Below are 16,778 nucleotides of genomic sequence, written 5' to 3'. Positions count from 1 at the left end.
AAACTTAACGAGCCTATGGGATGCTGAAGTGACGGCACGGGATGGGCTGTATGCATGGCCTCATATGCATCGAGGCGTCATGTTTTAGGATTCAAGGGTAGATGCCAGAGTTGCGCCACTGCCTTGAGGTTATAATAGGTCTTCGCCGGCGCTAAAGAACGATAGACAAATGCATGTTTTGGATCAGATACACAGCTCTTTCCGCACTGCACCAGACTGCACAGAGTCTCCCAACCATCTGTTTTGTGAAAATCACGACCGGGCCTTCGAGTATAGATGCGAGGGGTCAGGGCTTTCCCAAAGTCAATCTGTGAAGGTTACAGCAAACATGCCTTCGCTCTAAGCGCGGCCGAAGATAACACATGTCATGCAAGTGCAGATACAGGTTCAGGTCAAAGTATACCAAAGTAGAAAAAATTATATATATTATCACACTGTGTTTGAAACGCAGGTAGAGATTGCGAAGCCGCTAGACAGCCAGAACAGCAGAAAACGGGATTTCCCAAACAAAGGCAGCGCCAAGCACGGCGACGACGGATGCCGAAGCAGCCATGACAAAGTTGACTCCGTTGTTGCTCAGAATGTCCCGTCCGGTGTCGAGCCTCCTGCTCTCGTTGTGTTTGCCGTCTTCAGGCATGATGCTGCCGGCTCTTCTGGCAGACTCGGCCGTCGCCGCATCGACTCCCGACGACGATGCCACACTGCCGGCGCCCTCCTGCTGCTCCGCCGCGCTGCGGACCTTGGCGCGTTGCTTGAGATGCAACGAGCCGGCGGCGTGGACGGGCACTCTGCGACCGCCGGCGCCCTCCACCACCTTCCCGGTACGCACGTCGACGACGCTGGCCTGGAGGAGCGCGCCGAGGAGCGAGTCGAGGAGGGAGCCGAAGACGCCGACGGCGGTCATGGCCGCGACGAAGGCGGCCTTGGAGGACGCGTCCCACTCGCGGCAGAAGGGCGTGAGGGCGACGGCCGTCAGAGATATCGCCGCGGCGCCCGCGACCGCGGCGAGCAGGCCGGCCGGCGACACGCCTCCGTTTGTGCCGGGCGGGACGGCGCGCCACGGGGCGGTGATGAGACGAGGGCGCGACTTGGACAGGAGGCCCAGCTCGGAAGAGAGGGTGTCGGCCGCGACGGCGGCGTAGTTCGCGACGATGCCCACGACGGGCAGGTGGCTCGCGGGCTTCCAGCAGGCGGTGCTGGAAGGCGCAGACCGGGAAAGCTGCCGGGTGTGTAGGAGGATGAGGGCGGAAGCGACGAGCGAGTTCGCGAGGACCTGGACGTGGGTGCGGGCGCCTTCGCCGCCGGACGCGCCGGACGAGGACTGGGTCAGGCGGGCTTTCACATCGTGCTTGACCTGCGGTGTAAGGGTTAGCGACGGAGGGCGAGGCACGGAGCTGATAGGACGAAGATACCTTGGTGGCAGCCGTGCCGATGAGGAAAAAGACGGCTAGCAGGGCGAAGAAGACGCTCCACGGGTGCACAGCATGGGCGACGGCAGTGAGGACGGCGGTGGCGATGCCAAGCGGGGTCAACGATTTACGCGACCAGGCACGGTAGACCAGAGCGGCGGTTGCTGGGACAGCCACGGCGGGTTTCATAGCTGTTGGTGTTGAGAGAGCAGCTCCGACGTTGGCCGACGAGGCAGCAGGGCTTGCGTCACCGTTAAGTTCAACAAGTGCGCGCGCATGCCAAGCCGCAGGGCCCCGGCTTGAGCTTCAGCCCGCCATCTGTTGAGCGGGCGGCATGCTTGGTTCACGGGCCTTCTCAATAATGCTGCGAGCGGATCATTCCCGAAAGAATCGTCGCCGAGCCGAGGCCAGCGGTGCGTGCAACTCCGAGAGACTCTAACCCTCGCCGAGGTAGCGGAGCACATCGTCGGAGGAATAGAACAGTCTTTGCAGTTGCTCCCTCCGCCGCCTGGCGTCGTCGTCAATCCTCCGGGCCTCCTTCGCATTCTGCTTCTCCACCTTGGCCTTGGGGGCAGTGTTTTTCGGCACGACGCATCCGAGGCCGACGGTGTTGTCCTTCCTCTTGGGTTTTATCGGGTGCAGAATGCCTTCGCCGGCCTTGCCCAGGCCCTTTCGGGCGTCCGGGTCCCAGCCCTGGGCCTGGAGGAAGGACAGGCCTTTTCTGGTGCGCTCGATGGCCGAGGGCGGGTGCGAATGCTGCACACACACCTGGTGGGCCAGGGTGCTTTGGTGGCCGTCGACCAGCGGCAGGTCGCACACGGCGCATCTCTCGGGCTTCGGCGCCGGCTGGGCGTCGTCTTGACCCCGGTCCGGTCGCGGCTCTGGCTTCTTGCCGCCGCCGACAATGGACAGGTATAAGTCGGCCACGGCAGGGCCGTCGGCGGCGGGCTGCGGGGTGGCGGGCGAGGAGGCCGGGACGAACTTGACGCGCGTGCGCTTGAGCCCGGCGCCGAAGTAGCGCTGGTCTTTTATCGGGATCGTATATGTCTCGTCATCGCTGGCGCTCATTTCGCGTGCGGGCGGGCGTGCGGGCGTGCTGCAGCTGCAGCTGGAGGGGGGCAGCGGTTGCGTTGACGGGGAGTGCGAGTATCGAGTATCGAGTATCGAGCAGGCGCCGAATGCACGGGCCCGTCTCGAGATGCAAAGCATCACTCACCACTTCCAACCAAGAACATCGACCCAACTGCATCTACCTCACGCGGATAACACATGTACTGCGGCATGCTTGCTTCAACCATCCAGGCAAAGGATCGTCGCAGGCCGATTTCAGACGGATGGTTGCAGAATCCGTATGGGCGTATAAACTTCACCATGTATTAACTCCATATAAGCAGCACAAAGGCCAGAAAACGAGACACGTCCGCCATGCTCCCCGGCCTACGAAAAGCCGGCCAGCATCGCCCGGCAAACATCGCAGGTGCAGATGGTGCCGAGCACTATTCCCTCTCTATTGGCCAGCGTTTCCGACCACGCTGGGGGCTCGCTCCAGTACCGTAGGTACGAGTCTTGGGCGTCGTTCTGAGCGCGTTCCATCAAAGCTGCCAGCTCCTGCGGTCTCCTTGCTGATAGCTTGGGCGCCGCCGCTCTTTTCCCTTTCCGTTTTCGGACAGCATTGGCCGCCCGTTCCTGCCGTAAAAGCTGTTTGTTGCGGTGGGCCACCAGGCCGATGCCGATGGCGAACACGACGACGAGGAATGCCGTGAGGCCTGCGGCTTCGCCCGCTTGGAGAGTCCGTGGTTCAAGTCGCCTGGTGGTTCTCTGGCGAGGGTCGAGTTGGCTGGCTGGAGCTGGCTGAGAAGAGGGAGGCCAAGGCTCCTCGGAAACATTGACAAAATCCACAGCGACCATGCTGTTGCTTGAGAGTCATCCCCATGCCAAGAAAGCTTGAGGATTGCTTGGGTAAAGAGAAAGTGAAAGGCCAGGCCAAGCAGTAAAGACGACAGATGACTGCAGCTCAGCCCGAAACAGGAGACTGATCTGCGCCGATGTCTTGGACGCACACGGCCAAAGAAGAGACACCATGGCGAAACAAAGTACGGTTTTTGACGAGCATATGGCTTAGCATGCCCATCCCCCGTCAATACTGTATGTGCTCCCGGTTATGAAGGCAGCCTTGTCACCCAGAAGGAACAGAATTAGCTCTGCCACCTCTTCCGGCTTCCCAATGCGCCTGATAGGCGTCTGAATATCGGTGCGGTCTTTCTCTAGCACCATTCTGGTATCGATCGCTCCCCTGTTTGTGATGAGTAACGTGTCTTGGACGGGCTGAGTAGGGGGCGTACGGAGCAACAGCATTGATTCGCACCCTCCTCTCTCCTGTCTCCTTTGCCGCACTCTTCACAAGGCCCAGGACGCCATGTTTGCTTGCGGCGTAACTAGCGCTGGTTGGGAAGCTATTACGAAGTCATCAGTCCAAGACTGCAATTCGTCGAGAGGGGAACAAGAAACGGATGACATACCCTAGGAGGCCTTGGACGCTGGATATGCACACGATGCTCCCTCCGTCTGCGATGTTGTTGATTTCAGAGCGAAGGCAGTAGAACATGCCCTGGGCTGCATGAGCTGAAGTCGGTGGGGGCTGGGGGAAGAGGGCTTACCGTGAGGTTTACGCCGAGAAGTATAGCCCAACGTGAATCGGACGTGTCGGCGAGATCAGGCTGCGCACCAGTATCCGACAAGTTCACTCCAGCTGCATTTACCGCAGCGTCAATGACGCCTCGACCGCCCCATTCGGTGGTTTCCTCGATCCACGCATCGACTTCTTTCGAAACAGTGACGTCCACCTTTTGGAATCGAACTCGCTTTTCCTTGACAGCGGCCTCGAAGTGCTGTTGTTGTTGTTCCAGCTTCGCCTCGTCCACATCGGCCGCCGAGACCCTGGCGCCCTGAGAAAGTAGGAGGTTGACTGTAGACAAACCAATCCCTTGTGCCCCCCCACTGACTGCGACTATTTTGCCGTCCATGCTGCTGCTATGGCGATGTTACAAGGGTGGATGAGATTGAGTTAGGTCGAAGAACCGTGGTTTCAGCAGCTTACCCCGCACGGAACGTCATTGTTGGAGCGGGGAGAGTGTCGATTCCATCAGACATCGGGACGGTGGATTGGCTGCTGACTGATGACCCCGCGTCTGATATGGTTTTGGTATCGATTATCTCACTCCTTCTTCCCCACTTCCTATACACCGCTATTAACTAAGACTTGTTCAACGAAATTCAGAAGAGCGTGGTCAAGTCTGGGCTCATTCAAAATTTGAGGGAGGTGCCATGAAACGTGGCCACCCTACATTACCCGCTGCAAAGGAAAGCTGGATGGCGTACGAAAGCCCTGCGGCGCAGTATGGTAGCAAAAAAAGAAAAAAAAACATGGTAGAAGATTCAAGATATAGATCTCGTCAGAGACTTCTGTTGACTGGACAAAATACATATTTCCCCCTAGATAATCGTACTAGAAAGGTTGCGATGTAGAGGCCGTTGATACTTGAAGTCAAAAATTTACGGCACAAAACGGGACTCTAGCGCAAAACCTGCAGCAAAAGAGGCGGTCCGTGTCAGCACAGTTCCACGCTATTCTTAAGCACAAGTGGTCGGGCACGCCAAAGTCGCTGAAAGAAAGCTTTGTCGAATAATGGAGCATCAAACAATTTTCTAGGGTACCTCGCCTAGTGCGTAGTCCATCCAGCTCGCGTGGAATGCTACCGCCCTTGCTCTAGAGGGGACAGCGTTCAATAATCTAGTGTATTATCGTTACAGAATTTTCATGGTGCGCTAATCTCGGCAAGACAACCCTGCGGGTTCATGTAGTATGTATGGTGAGCCCCTTTCCAATGTAGGATGGGCTTTAGTCAGGGTTACTCAAAGGCAGAGGTCCAGATGGTCGGTGACTTCTCGAGCTTGGAGCGGCCACGTCAAAGGAGCTGATCATACGAGTGGCCATGACCTGAAATGGGCGCGAATAATTGGGACCAAGCGTCCGATTGCGGAGCCCTGCACGCTTGAAAGGTAGGGTCCATTTAGCCGGAGGCGGATCCTCCGGCATGCTTTCCAAATGGGTACCTGGTCCTCATATTCCGAGGCACACTAGCATAGTCACACGTCACAGTCCATCGGGAGAGGAAGCGCGGTTGTTGCGCTTCGTGTCGCGGTACTCGGAACACGGTTCGAAGTTGAGCATTGAGAGCACACGTGGAAACAAACTTTGCAACAGATCAAACTCTCCTGTTCATGTTTCCATCCAGATTAAAATTCAACGGATCGGTTTCACCAAGCAGTGCCAATCGAGATTATGTTACAGCATGACTGCCTATTAATTTTTTCGTCTGGGTATAGTATGATACAAGATCCCGTTTCCAGCATTGCTGTCCCCGACGTTCAGCTCAGAGACTGATGACTTTCCGCTGCTTACAAGCCGGCAACCGCGGCAACAGCGACGGCAAGGCCGACAACGCCACCAAAGACGCCAGCGGTGGGAGCGGCACCTTCAAACTGGGACGGGGTCGGAGTGGCACCGCCGGGAGTCGAGGCGCCAGGGGTGGTCGGAGTGGCAACCGGGGTGGAGATGACGACGTCGGTAGCCGAGGGGGAGGAAGTCACGGTAGAAGTGGCAGCGGCCGAGCTGGATGCGGAGGCGGGGGTAGTGGCAGCAGCAGAGGACTCGGCGGTGGTGGCGGCAGCAGAGGAAGCGGCCGGGGTGCTGGCGGCGGCGCTGGACGAAGGAGCAGCGCTAGACGAGGCAGTGGGCACAGTGATGGTGATGCCGTACTGCTCGCAGAGAGCAACGACCTGCGAGGCAACGGCTGCAAGAGATTGTCAGATGGGATGTGTCTGAGCATCTGCAAAGGGGAACGTACCCTGTTGGTCAGAGGCAGAGCAAGCCTTCTGGACGCAGGGAGTGATCTGGTCGGTCAGGCCGGGGACCTTGCAGTGGCACTCAAAGTCGGTCAGGGACGCGCAGCCATCGCTGCCCAGAGTGTCGACGAAGCAGTTGAGCTGTCAAGTGTCAGCACGGCTGGGCGTGTTCGACGAGAGAAGGCGGCGTACCGAGCAGCTGGGAAGGTCGGAGATGCTCTGAGAGTAGGCAACAGAGGCCAGGGAGACGGCAACAGCAGCGAAGGACGTCTTCATGATGACTGGTGGGTTGGTATGATGCCTTGAGCGAGTGGCTGCGGTGGTGAAGCGACAGTGGAGTGGATGAGACTGTACAAGCGAAGTGTGCTGCTGTCGAGCAAGCAGTCGCTGAGGCGGGTAGCTTTATATGCAAAGGCAGGTCTCTGATGCGTCACATGCGTGGGACTCGACCAAGCATCGCAGCTCAATGCTTCGGCATCCTTGCGTGGCTCTCGGCGCCGAGGAGAGCTTCTGATCGTGGCAGCCATCGCGGCGCCCCCGCATAGGCAAGAAATTAGAGGCGCAGATCATAGGGAACAGTTGCCGAATGGGCTTGGGGGCCTGGGGCTGGAGCGGCGATTGGCGAGCAGGCTTTGGATCCACGCCACTGCCTAGTGCTGGCTTGCCGGCCCAACGGCGGAATACGAGCATTTGCTGCAACGTTGTGGAGGTCGTCTGCAGTATTGATCCAGCCAAGTGTGTGCAACTGTGGTGACCTTTCTTCACCACGATGGACCCAAAACCGCACGAGTGGCGCGTAGCGGTGCGAGACTGTGGATCCGGAACAGGCGTCAAAGTGCAGGGCGGCTGAAGACAGGCCGGTGGCAGCGGTGATGGGAGTGACGAGGGCGTTGGCAGCTGGTCGGCGCATTGGCTGCAACGGGCACGAGCCTGTGCTTCCCCAGACGCCACCCGCCGCTCCATTGGCCCGCGGCACGGCGCTCTTCTCCCAATTAGGCAGGCCCACGCCCATTGCCCAGACGAGCGACAACTGTGCGATGCAGCAGCCAGTAGCGCCAGACAGGGGTCTGGCGAGGGGCGGCGGCGGATCTGGGGTATAGCCGCTGTGTGGGGACGTGAGCCGGGTGCCTTGCCGTGCGTCCTGTGCTGTCCCTCCAGCCTCGACCGACACTGACGAGAAGAAGGCGTGTAGTGCCGCCGACGCCGCGCCTCGGCCCAGCTGCTCGTGTGAGTATCGATTCTTCTGCGCCGCTGCGCCGCTGCGCCGCACCGTCCAACAGTCCGGCGACAGGGCCTCGGGAGACATGCAACCCTATCCGGACGACACTAACATTTGTAGTCATGCGCTCGCCTGATCTTGCCATTAGCCTCGCTTGTCTGCTGCCAACAATACTCGGGTCGACGCCGTACCTGCATGGATCCGCCCTCAGCTCGAAAAAGCCGCAGGAGCAATGATGCACGCGACGGCTATCCAGATCGGCCGGCCAACATGGGGCGAAAGGCACATGCAAATTGACAATGGTGGCTGGTCCAATCACCACCCTCTCCCTCTCTCTCCGCATCTCCAGTTCCTCGGCTGAGGCCAGGACGCCCCTTGACAACAGGAATAGTCTTGCCCACGGGAGCCGCAAACTCAGGCACCGCAGGAGTCCGATCCAATCCAGACGCAGCTTCGTAGATGAGGGCTGGAAACACAATCTCCGTGACGTGCCATCTGGCATTTCCATCATGTCGATATCTGCCAAAGACTGCCTTTCATCTCCGAGGCCTGACTGTTTGCCTGGACAAGCGGCAGTCCATCCTGGGTGTAGGTCGTGACTGGCTACATTCGTGCAAGTCCGGGCTAGGACCTGCCGGCACGCGGTTGAGCTCGCCGCTCAAATCGACCTCTCTCCACTAACTCAGGAGTCGTAGAGCAGGCTGCTGGGTAGCTGAGTCTCTGTTTGTAAACGCCTGGCTTATCCGGTCTGAACGGGACAAGGGTGGGTGCGGCACGGATGCTCCCCAATTCAACCCGCCAGAAATCATTGCTTGCAGCCGAGGTACCAGATGGCCGTGGGGTAGACTTTACCTATATAGTCAACGGTTTTGACATATCCATATGGCTGCACCTGCGATGAGCCCAATCATTCGTGCCATTCTGGGAGAAGCGACAAGTTGATGGCACCGTTGTCTCCCCTGAGATACAAGTGCTCTAGTGTATGGTATTCATCCGGAAGGTGATACACCTTGACACTGCCGCCTACTGCAACATAAAGGGACGAGGCGGGACTTCCTGTCTAGACATCCGTTTAGTTTAATTATCGCGGTACGCATGTGGTCGAATGCCGCAACATCGGATGATCTGGACTGTCGTTTTTCGCTGCAGTGCCATCACAGCAGGTGTGACAAGAATGCCGTCCCGGCAGCTGATGGTGACATATTCTTGGTTGGCCCCATGGCGGTCCTGTAAATCGTCTGTTATGTTTTCCTGGGTTTGTCCATGGACGCTCGGAGCTACAGTCTGCGGCGTACTGTGTGAGAAGGCGCAGCACAGGCCTTTTGTGGTGGTCTCGAAGACGCCCTCTGGACAAGGCCTTTTCCTGACAGAGACTGTCTTCGGACGCAGTGAGTTTGTAGCTGCGGGACTATTTCGGAGAGGCCATGCAGAATAACCCCGAGGCAAAAATTTTGCCAGCCGTGTCAGTAAGACCATGTCTGAAGCCTACTCAGCCCAACAAGGCGACAAAAGAAATGCGTCACCAACGGAAAGATAGCAAGGCAGAGGAGAAGCACTGTTCATCAGCGGCCATGCCACCACCAAACATGCATCCTCTTCAAAGATAGGTCCACCCTCTGTTCCAAGGAGCAAAACTGAAGACTTCCCACAACACAAAAGAGTATGCTGAGTGCGTTGTTATGCGTCGGCCGGGAATCGAACCCGGGGCTCATCGAGTTTGGTGTTGAGGCTTTGGGAGGGCACCGGAAGATACTCTCTTTGGGACCTACAACCCTTGGCAACGATGAATTTTACCACTAAACCACCAACGCATTGCAGACAGACGACTGCTGTATGAAGGCAGTCATGGAGCCCGTGGCTCATGAGGAGAAGGATGGACGAACGAGCATGGCACCGCAAGCAATGAAAGTGGACCAGGAACAGAAGTAGGAGAGGAAGGACTGTTGGAGGAGACGGACAGTGTTTGGAGACGCAGAGCAGGGGGAGTCTGGGCGTGAAAAAAGAATCAACGGAATGGAACCACGGTACTGACAGAGCCAGGCCGGGGAATGTGGAGACGGTTGGGAACGGCGAGATGCGGGTAGAAGAGCAGCGGTGCGGAGAGGCGCAGCGACAGCGCAGAGGCACCTTGGGGACGGGCGGCAGATAGGGGCAGCGTCGGGGGCAGCGGGTGTCGGGTGTGGACTCGCAGGTCAGGAGAAGTCGTGATGTGGCAGGGCGGGGAGCGGAGCGCGTCGCGGTGGTGGTGGACGTTCTGCCGGGCGGGATGGCGTCACACGCGCGCCGCGTCCTCCGCACGTGAAGCAAGCCCCAACCAAAACATCCCATCCGCTCTTCCTGCTCCTTGCTGCCTGCTCCCCCTCCCAGCTGCCACGCCCGCCTGCCTGGCACCATGACCCGCAGGCCATGACCCGCCGCCGCCCGTCCACGCCCGCCTCCGCTCGTCTCCGGCGTCACCACCAGCCTGTTCACCGCCAACTCCGCAAACATGTCCTCTAGGCCGAAGCGCACCCCCACCATCACCCTGCAGGAGAACCAATATGTCCGCGAGGTCCTGCATGCCCCCGAGCCCGCTCCGCCCGTTCCTGCCCGCTTCTTCTACACCAGCCCACTCGCCATCGACGACCCGCTCAGTCCGCTACCGCCTCCCGTCACCGGCTCCTCCGCCCCGCACAGAGAGCCTCCCCGGCCCTTCTCCGTCTACGATAATCTCCAGCTGGAGCAGGAATGGCTGGACCTGCGCAAGAAGCTGTTGAAGCACAGTGAGGAGCAGGGCAGCGAGAAGCAGCAGCAGCAGCAGGATCGCTCTCGCCCGGGCTCTTCCAAGAAGAATGCCTTGGAGTTGAGCGCTCAGGATGCCCGGAGAAGAGGCTACACTATTCCCGAGGGCCGTGAAATCATAAACAAGAGGGGCCAGTCGTCGCGTCCCTCGGGCTCCTACTCGTGGGACGACCGGACCAAGGACGACGACAAGGACTTCAGGACGCAGCCTACTCTTTCCGGCTCGCTGCGCACTCTGGACCCTGCCGATCTCGAAGTTGTGCTTGACCACGGAGCTACCACCGGCACTCCCTTTGTCAGAGCTCCGTCGCGAAGAAGTGTCCCGCGCCCTCTGATCCAACCCCACGCCGACAGCTACAACTGGGCCGACGACGACGCCCTGGCCATGCCTTCGCCTCGGAGCTCCAAGAGAGACAGCAAGGTCGAGCCAAAGCCGAGCGGCCCCTCCGCCAAGGTCCCCGTCGGCGTCTCGAGGCTCCACGAGGTAGTCATGCCCGGTCTTCAGTAAGTCTTTACTCTCCACCCATGATCACCATCAGACCCCTCTAACCAAGCAGGATGGAACCAATCTACTGGTCCCCGCTAAATGACGCTGCCCCAGTCATCCGAGGTACCTGGTTCTACACCGATACCATGCTGCCGGTCGAGCCCGAAGTCGCCAACCTCCTTGAGGCCGGCTACGGCTCCCTGCAACCCTGGACACAAACATGGAGGGATGAGCTCGACTGCTCCGTCGAAGTGGGCGCAGTGGGCGAGATGAAGATAGTCCATTCTCTGTGGCCCGAGAAGCAACCGAAGCCATCCAAGCGCAATTCGGAGAGCAGGCCAAGCACTTCAAGAGGTGAAATGGTTGTCCAAACTGCCACCGAGGACGAGCCTTCGCCGGAAAAGGAGCGAGAGGAGATAGTTGAACACGCACGAGACATGATCGATATTTCGAGCGGCCCGGAGGGACCGGACAATAAAGCTTCTGGAACTGCCACATATGGGAGAGATGGTCGGAAGCGCCTCTATCTTGATGCAAAGGTAATCTATTCAGACGAAAAGAACGCCTACCTCCTCCGGCCGAGTCTCCAACCTTCCGACTACTACGGCCGGCGACCCCTGGCAAATTACATCCGCAAGGGCCGCAAGATTGGCATCCAAGTCACCCGTGGATTCGACCAACAGATCTGGGATAAGCTCCACCCGGTGCAAAAGACGGCAGCTTCGGAGAAGGCTAGGGAAGGCGTGTCGACCTCACATGGAGGCGCGCCTCCCAAGCGCAGAGCTCAGATGGACGCCTCTCTTGCTCATTCCGAACGGCCCGTCGTGACGGACCTGGTCCTTGTAATTCATGGCATCGGTCAAAAGCTGTCGGAGCGTATTGAAAGCTTCCACTTCACCCATGCAATCAATGCGTTCCGGCGAGAGATGAACGTTGAGCTGGGAACAGACAGCGTGAAGTCCAACCTAAGAGATGACATGGGCGGCATCATGGTCTTACCGGTGAGTGCACTTCTTCTAACCATGCTGCCGTGGCTGACAGACGCCAGGTCAACTGGAGGCTGAGCCTGTCTTTCGAAGATGGCGGATACCGAGACCGCGACGAGGAGGAAGACCCTGCTTCAAATCAGTACACGCTGAAGGACATAACCCCGGACGCGTTGCCTTCGGTGAGGAACATCATCAGCGACGTCATGCTTGACATTCCTTACTACTTGTCAATGGAGCATCATACGAAGATGATTGCCGCGTGCATAAGAGAAGCCAATCGCATCTATCGGTTGTGGTGTGCCAATAATCCCGGCTTCTCGCACTGGGGAAGAGTCCACATAATTGCGCACTCGTTGGGGAGTGTCATGGCTTGTGATGTTCTAAGTCACCAACCGACATACGTTGATCGAGCCTGGGCCGACCCGAAGACGGCCGAGGAAGACCTTCCGACTGACCATTTCGTGTTCGACACGACAAATCTTTTCCTCTGCGGTAGTCCGGCCGGGTTTTTCCTCTTGCTCAAAAAAGCCTCGCTGCTCCCCCGCCATGACAGACAAAAGCCCGGCGGCCAGTTCCCATACAGTCCCGGCGTTGCTGGGGACGCCGACACATATGGGTGTCTCGCCGTCGACAATGTTTACAACGTCGTTAATCCCTATGACCCCGTAGCATATCGTCTCAACGCGACCGTGGACGCCAATTACGCCCAGAGTCTGAGGACTGCCTTCGTACCTAGCTCCAACACATCATGGCTGAGCTTTGGCAACCCCTTCCGCCGCTCCGCCGACTCGACTGCAGCCTTCAGGGCCAGCATGCCGCGTATGCCCTCCAACGTAGAGCTCGAAACACACAATTTTACACGTGAAGAAATAGCCGAAGAACGCGCCTATGCGCTCAACGACAACGGCCAGATCGACTACTTCATGAAGTACGGAGGCGGCCCGCTCGAAATCCAATATCTGACCATGCTGGGCGCGCACAGCAGCTACTGGATCTCGCGAGACTTCGTCAGGTTGATTGTGACCGAAGTGGGCAGACCGTTTGGCAAGGACGGGACCACCATCTCCATGAGAGCGGTCAAGAGGAAGATTGAACGATAGGAGCACGACCCTGCTCTCGGCGGCCCAGGGTAGCACTGCCCCACGACCGTCTTACGAATGCATGACCATCATCTTTCGAGACAACCTAGCGCATGAATGACGGCGTTTTTTACATAGACTTGAGTACGGAGATTGTAATGAGGTATGTAGATACCCTAGAATGTACGTTTTCGTGTCAAATCGAGCGTTGTTGGGGCTGGGCTCGCTGCAGTCGGTGGCGATGCTCACCACCCGAGCACATGGCCACGTTTATACTGAAGCTATATCTTGTAATGGACTGGCGGTTCTGCCGGCACCCCTTCTTGGAAATCACGTATGGAACGTTATTACACAGTGCTTCATGACGGTCGCTACCTATAGTTATGATGTACGAACAAGCCGCGCGGGGTGATACTACGTTGTGGTCTGTAGAAGGCGGCACGCATACTGACAACCGGAGATGATACGGAAATACGAAGTAGTAGCAAAGTTAAAACCTGGCCTATAGAGACAGAGAGCCTATTCTCAAAGACGAACCCTTAACCTCCTTACGGCGGAATCCATGAGGACGTCACGCGGAATGCAGCACAACGGTAAAGCATACATGTAGGTCGCGAACCGCGTCCCCGGCGATCGCTCCAACTTTCCGCCACGTAGACACGAAGGAAGCAACCCAGCTCTCGCAACCAACGAGGTCAGGCAGGCTCATAGTGGTGCCGGTGGAGACGGCGACCAAAACTACAGCCGAGACTGGCTGGCCGTGCTCCCGTAGGAGCAAAGGCCGAAACCACTAGAGAAAGCGGCATGCATGCCACATCAATAAAGGGGGGGACCGACATGCTCGCGGGCTGGGAGGCCCGGGTCGGGCTAAGTAGATAGACACCTTTCCACAAGTGGCAGTAATGGCAGCAGCAGCAGCATTGGTAGAGTGCCGATCGCAAAACATAGGCAGCCCGGGGCCCCCCTTATGCATCATCTAGAATCCGCAGTAGTGAGATATAGTAGGGTCTATCAACCCGAGAAAATAGACCTGAAAGCTACCACGCAGATCACGGCTACGCCGGCGGGAGGGGGGAGGGCTTTGCGCACAGGATGCCTATTTTGGCAATTTGCGAAAGTCGCGGGTCGGACAGGCCGAAAAGCAAGACAGCAACCAGAGCTCCTCTCCCACGGCAGGGCAAAGGATCAAACACATTTCGATGAGCTGCTTGCAAGCTCCTAGAAGTCAGGTGGCTAGCGCAGCGCAGAAGTGCGTGAATTTCTGGCCAACAAGTCGCGACCCAATCCCCAGACGGCCGCCTCCGCAGCCCGTGCCCTTTGCCGCCAGCCATCCGCAAGCCGCGCAGATGACCAAGCCGCGTCGTCAGCCTATTTGGGCGGGAGGCGGGAGGGGACGGCCGCGGGAGAAGAAATGGAATTCCTAATCAGCCATGATTATTTAAGCTCGCACCGAGAATGGGCGCGAGGCCGGCAGGGCTGGCGGAAGAGGCGGTCGTCGAGGGACCAGCAGGCTTAAATCTAGGGCAGTGTTTTAGCCAACACATGCACCCGCGGTCCCTCCGCGAGCTTTGCAGCAATCGGCGTTAGTGGCCAGCCACCGCGATAGTGCGAAAGCGAGGGCATCCAAGTCGCCGGAGGGTCGCTGAGCCGCTGTGGTGACGACAGTCAAGACAGAAGCTGCCTTGCTTCGGGACGTGGCTCAGTTGCAGTTGCAGATCCTGGCGTACCTAGTCGCGGCCATCATGGGGTGCGCAGGCACGACTGCTGAGCCCGCGAGCGTTGCCACCGACTCCTCTTGCTCGACACGCAATGACGTTCTCACCCCCGCCCACGAGCAGTCGGCGCGTTGTTGGAGCTGGCCCCTTGGCGGCGAGTCGACAGATTGTTCTTGACTGACTGTTGCAAGGCCGACATGCCCACCCACGTAGGCGAATGCCGCCGTGTCCACGAAGGCTCAGACGCCGCACCAACCGCGCAACTGCACGCGTTCCTTGCCAACCGCACCGCAGCCACGCCCGCCGCGTCCTCTACAACCCTGGCTTTTCTCCGGCTCTGTGCGACGTGCGTGTGTTGGCCTGCAACCCGTGCAACCTCAACCCTTTGCAATCTTTCAGCCGCAGCGCCTAGAGCAGCATGGAGAGTCAAGAGCCCGCCGGCCAGCCCTAATCAGCCTACTGATCTACCCGCCTGCCCGCCTACCTGTGCCTACATCCGTACACGGTGCCATTCGCCGGTGTCGCGAGCCGAGCCATAGTTCGGCCGTTTCGTCAGGCGCATTGGACAATGCGAAGCCACCGCCAGATGGATGGGGATGGAATCAAGGCCGGATATCGCTCTCCACCGCCCGCCTGGCGGCTGCCTGCCAGCTTGAGCCAACGGAAAACAACAGCCCGCGCGGCCGGTGGAGCTGTCCAAGCCGCGGCCGCCGGTGCCAACCTCGTCGCTCGCCCCGCAAATCACTGCGACGGCCGCTCTCGACCGCGGTGCATGCGTGTTGCTGTTCTGCAGGTGCTGCGAGATTGCCTGCGCATAGCATGGCTTGGGGAATGCCAGAGGGGGGGGCGGGCGTCATGGCACATGCCGTATGCGCGCCATCGCCGGGGGACGGAACAGCGGGGGGGCTTTTCTGGCCTCCGGCGGTCTTCCTTGCAATGCGGCGTGTGGTGGCTTGGCGGCGGGCCTGCGACTCCTTGTCCGCGGACTGCACTTGAGCCTCGTGGGCCGGTTGACAAGACGGCAAGACGGCAAGACGGCGCTGTGCGGGTGTGCGGGTCGCTGGCACCAGGCAGCAAGGTGCCGTGGGCGGGCAAGGCACGAACAACGGCATCGTACGAGCAAACGAGAGGGCGGGAGGGCAGGGCGGAGGGCCTGATTGCCCAGCTGGCCGCACACAAGCCTGTCTCAGAACCGACGTCTCAGGTGTGGTGTGGTCGTGTGCGAGTGGTGAGTCTCAATGGCTAGTCGCGCACCTGATGCGGCTGCGACTCTGGGCCTGGTGCCACGGCGCGCAGCCTGGGGGTGTGCTACACCGTACACGCGCATCCTGCGCACCATCAAAACGACTCCGGAGTCTGTTGGGCTGGCCGGCGGTGGAGCGCAGGCACGTCGGCAAATCGGTGGCAGCAATGCGCTCATTTGGCAATTGCTCTCGCCGTTTACACACTCGTCCCCCCTCTTGGCGGCGTGGAGCTGAATTAAAGCGTCGTGGTTCCGCCAATGGCCGGCCGCGAGCGAGCAGATGGCGGGGCCGCATGGGCGCCGACTGATCATGCTGGTGGGCGGGAGGACAAGGCCGACAAAACAAAGCAGCCCTGCCCTCTCCTGCTGCCGCTACTGCACATCGGAAACAGCAGCCAGCGCGAGGATTTTCGCGCAGCCAGGTCTAGGCTCGCGGGCAGGAGGGGCCTCTCAAGGGGCGACCGCAGGCGGCGGCGGGCGGGTGGACGGGCGACGGGCGGCGGACGGACTCTGCTCCAGGCATTATTGCGCAACGGCGTGGCTCCCAAGCTCTTGCTCCAGTGACAGGACGGGCGCGGTAAACGGACCAACAGGCGACGCGGCAAATGAGGGGATGTCCAGCGTAGGGCGTCGCGGCGTGTATAAAAGTTGGGGGCCAAAACCCAAGCGGACCCCGCAACCCGCGGTGTGGCTCCTGGCACCTGGGCACCTGGGCACCTGGGCACCTGGGCACCTGGGGCAGCCGGGCAGGGACGCGTGGAAGGTCGGGTCGAGGGCGGTGCGTGATAGGACAGCCTTACGGCAGGCAGCCATGCAGGCTGCATCCGAACCAGAGCAGAGTGCTCGCCGTGCAGCGGTGGCCGGGCTCGCTGTTGGCGGGAGCCGAAGGGGGGGCAGGTGTTTCTGCTCTGATCCACCGTGGCGCATGCTGTGTGGAGTTTCGCGGGTTGG

At 59.3% G+C, this 16,778-nt stretch overlaps 5 protein-coding genes across 5 annotated transcripts; 1 reads left to right on the top strand and 4 right to left on the bottom strand.

The window, feature by feature from the left end:
* Positions 1-469: 469 nt before the first annotated feature.
* BKCO1_6000103 (uncharacterized protein) lies at positions 470-1,598 on the bottom strand (the record flags this gene model as incomplete). The annotated part of the gene is made up of 2 exons (XM_020277743.1): positions 470-1,354; positions 1,413-1,598. 2 exons carry the CDS (start codon positions 1,596-1,598, stop codon positions 470-472), a joined length of 1,071 nt encoding a protein of 356 aa, XP_020133847.1.
* A 246-nt stretch (positions 1,599-1,844) lies between these two features.
* Positions 1,845-2,477, bottom strand: BKCO1_6000102 (g-patch domain-containing protein; the record flags this gene model as incomplete). Its single annotated transcript, XM_020277742.1, has 1 exon — positions 1,845-2,477. One exon carries the CDS (start codon positions 2,475-2,477, stop codon positions 1,845-1,847), a length of 633 nt encoding a protein of 210 aa, XP_020133846.1.
* A 1,050-nt stretch (positions 2,478-3,527) lies between these two features.
* On the bottom strand, positions 3,528-4,432 carry BKCO1_6000101 (uncharacterized protein; the record flags this gene model as incomplete). Its single annotated transcript, XM_020277741.1, has 4 exons — positions 3,528-3,702; positions 3,752-3,862; positions 3,929-4,017; positions 4,067-4,432. 4 exons carry the CDS (start codon positions 4,430-4,432, stop codon positions 3,528-3,530), a joined length of 741 nt encoding a protein of 246 aa, XP_020133912.1.
* A 1,435-nt stretch (positions 4,433-5,867) lies between these two features.
* On the bottom strand, positions 5,868-6,590 carry BKCO1_6000100 (proline-rich antigen; the record flags this gene model as incomplete). Its single annotated transcript, XM_020277740.1, has 3 exons — positions 5,868-6,262; positions 6,317-6,455; positions 6,507-6,590. 3 exons carry the CDS (start codon positions 6,588-6,590, stop codon positions 5,868-5,870), a joined length of 618 nt encoding a protein of 205 aa, XP_020133845.1.
* Positions 6,591-10,021: 3,431 nt separating this feature from the next.
* On the top strand, positions 10,022-12,890 carry BKCO1_600099 (ddhd domain-containing protein; the record flags this gene model as incomplete). Its single annotated transcript, XM_020277973.1, has 3 exons — positions 10,022-10,818; positions 10,872-11,802; positions 11,850-12,890. 3 exons carry the CDS (start codon positions 10,022-10,024, stop codon positions 12,888-12,890), a joined length of 2,769 nt encoding a protein of 922 aa, XP_020133855.1.
* Positions 12,891-16,778: the final 3,888 nt, after the last annotated feature.

This window comes from Diplodia corticola (assembly GCF_001883845.1).
Source record: "Diplodia corticola strain CBS 112549 chromosome Unknown scaffold6, whole genome shotgun sequence".
Classification (NCBI taxonomy): Eukaryota; Fungi; Ascomycota; class Dothideomycetes; order Botryosphaeriales; family Botryosphaeriaceae; genus Diplodia; species Diplodia corticola.
This window is presented reverse-complemented; position numbering and strand designations above follow the sequence as displayed.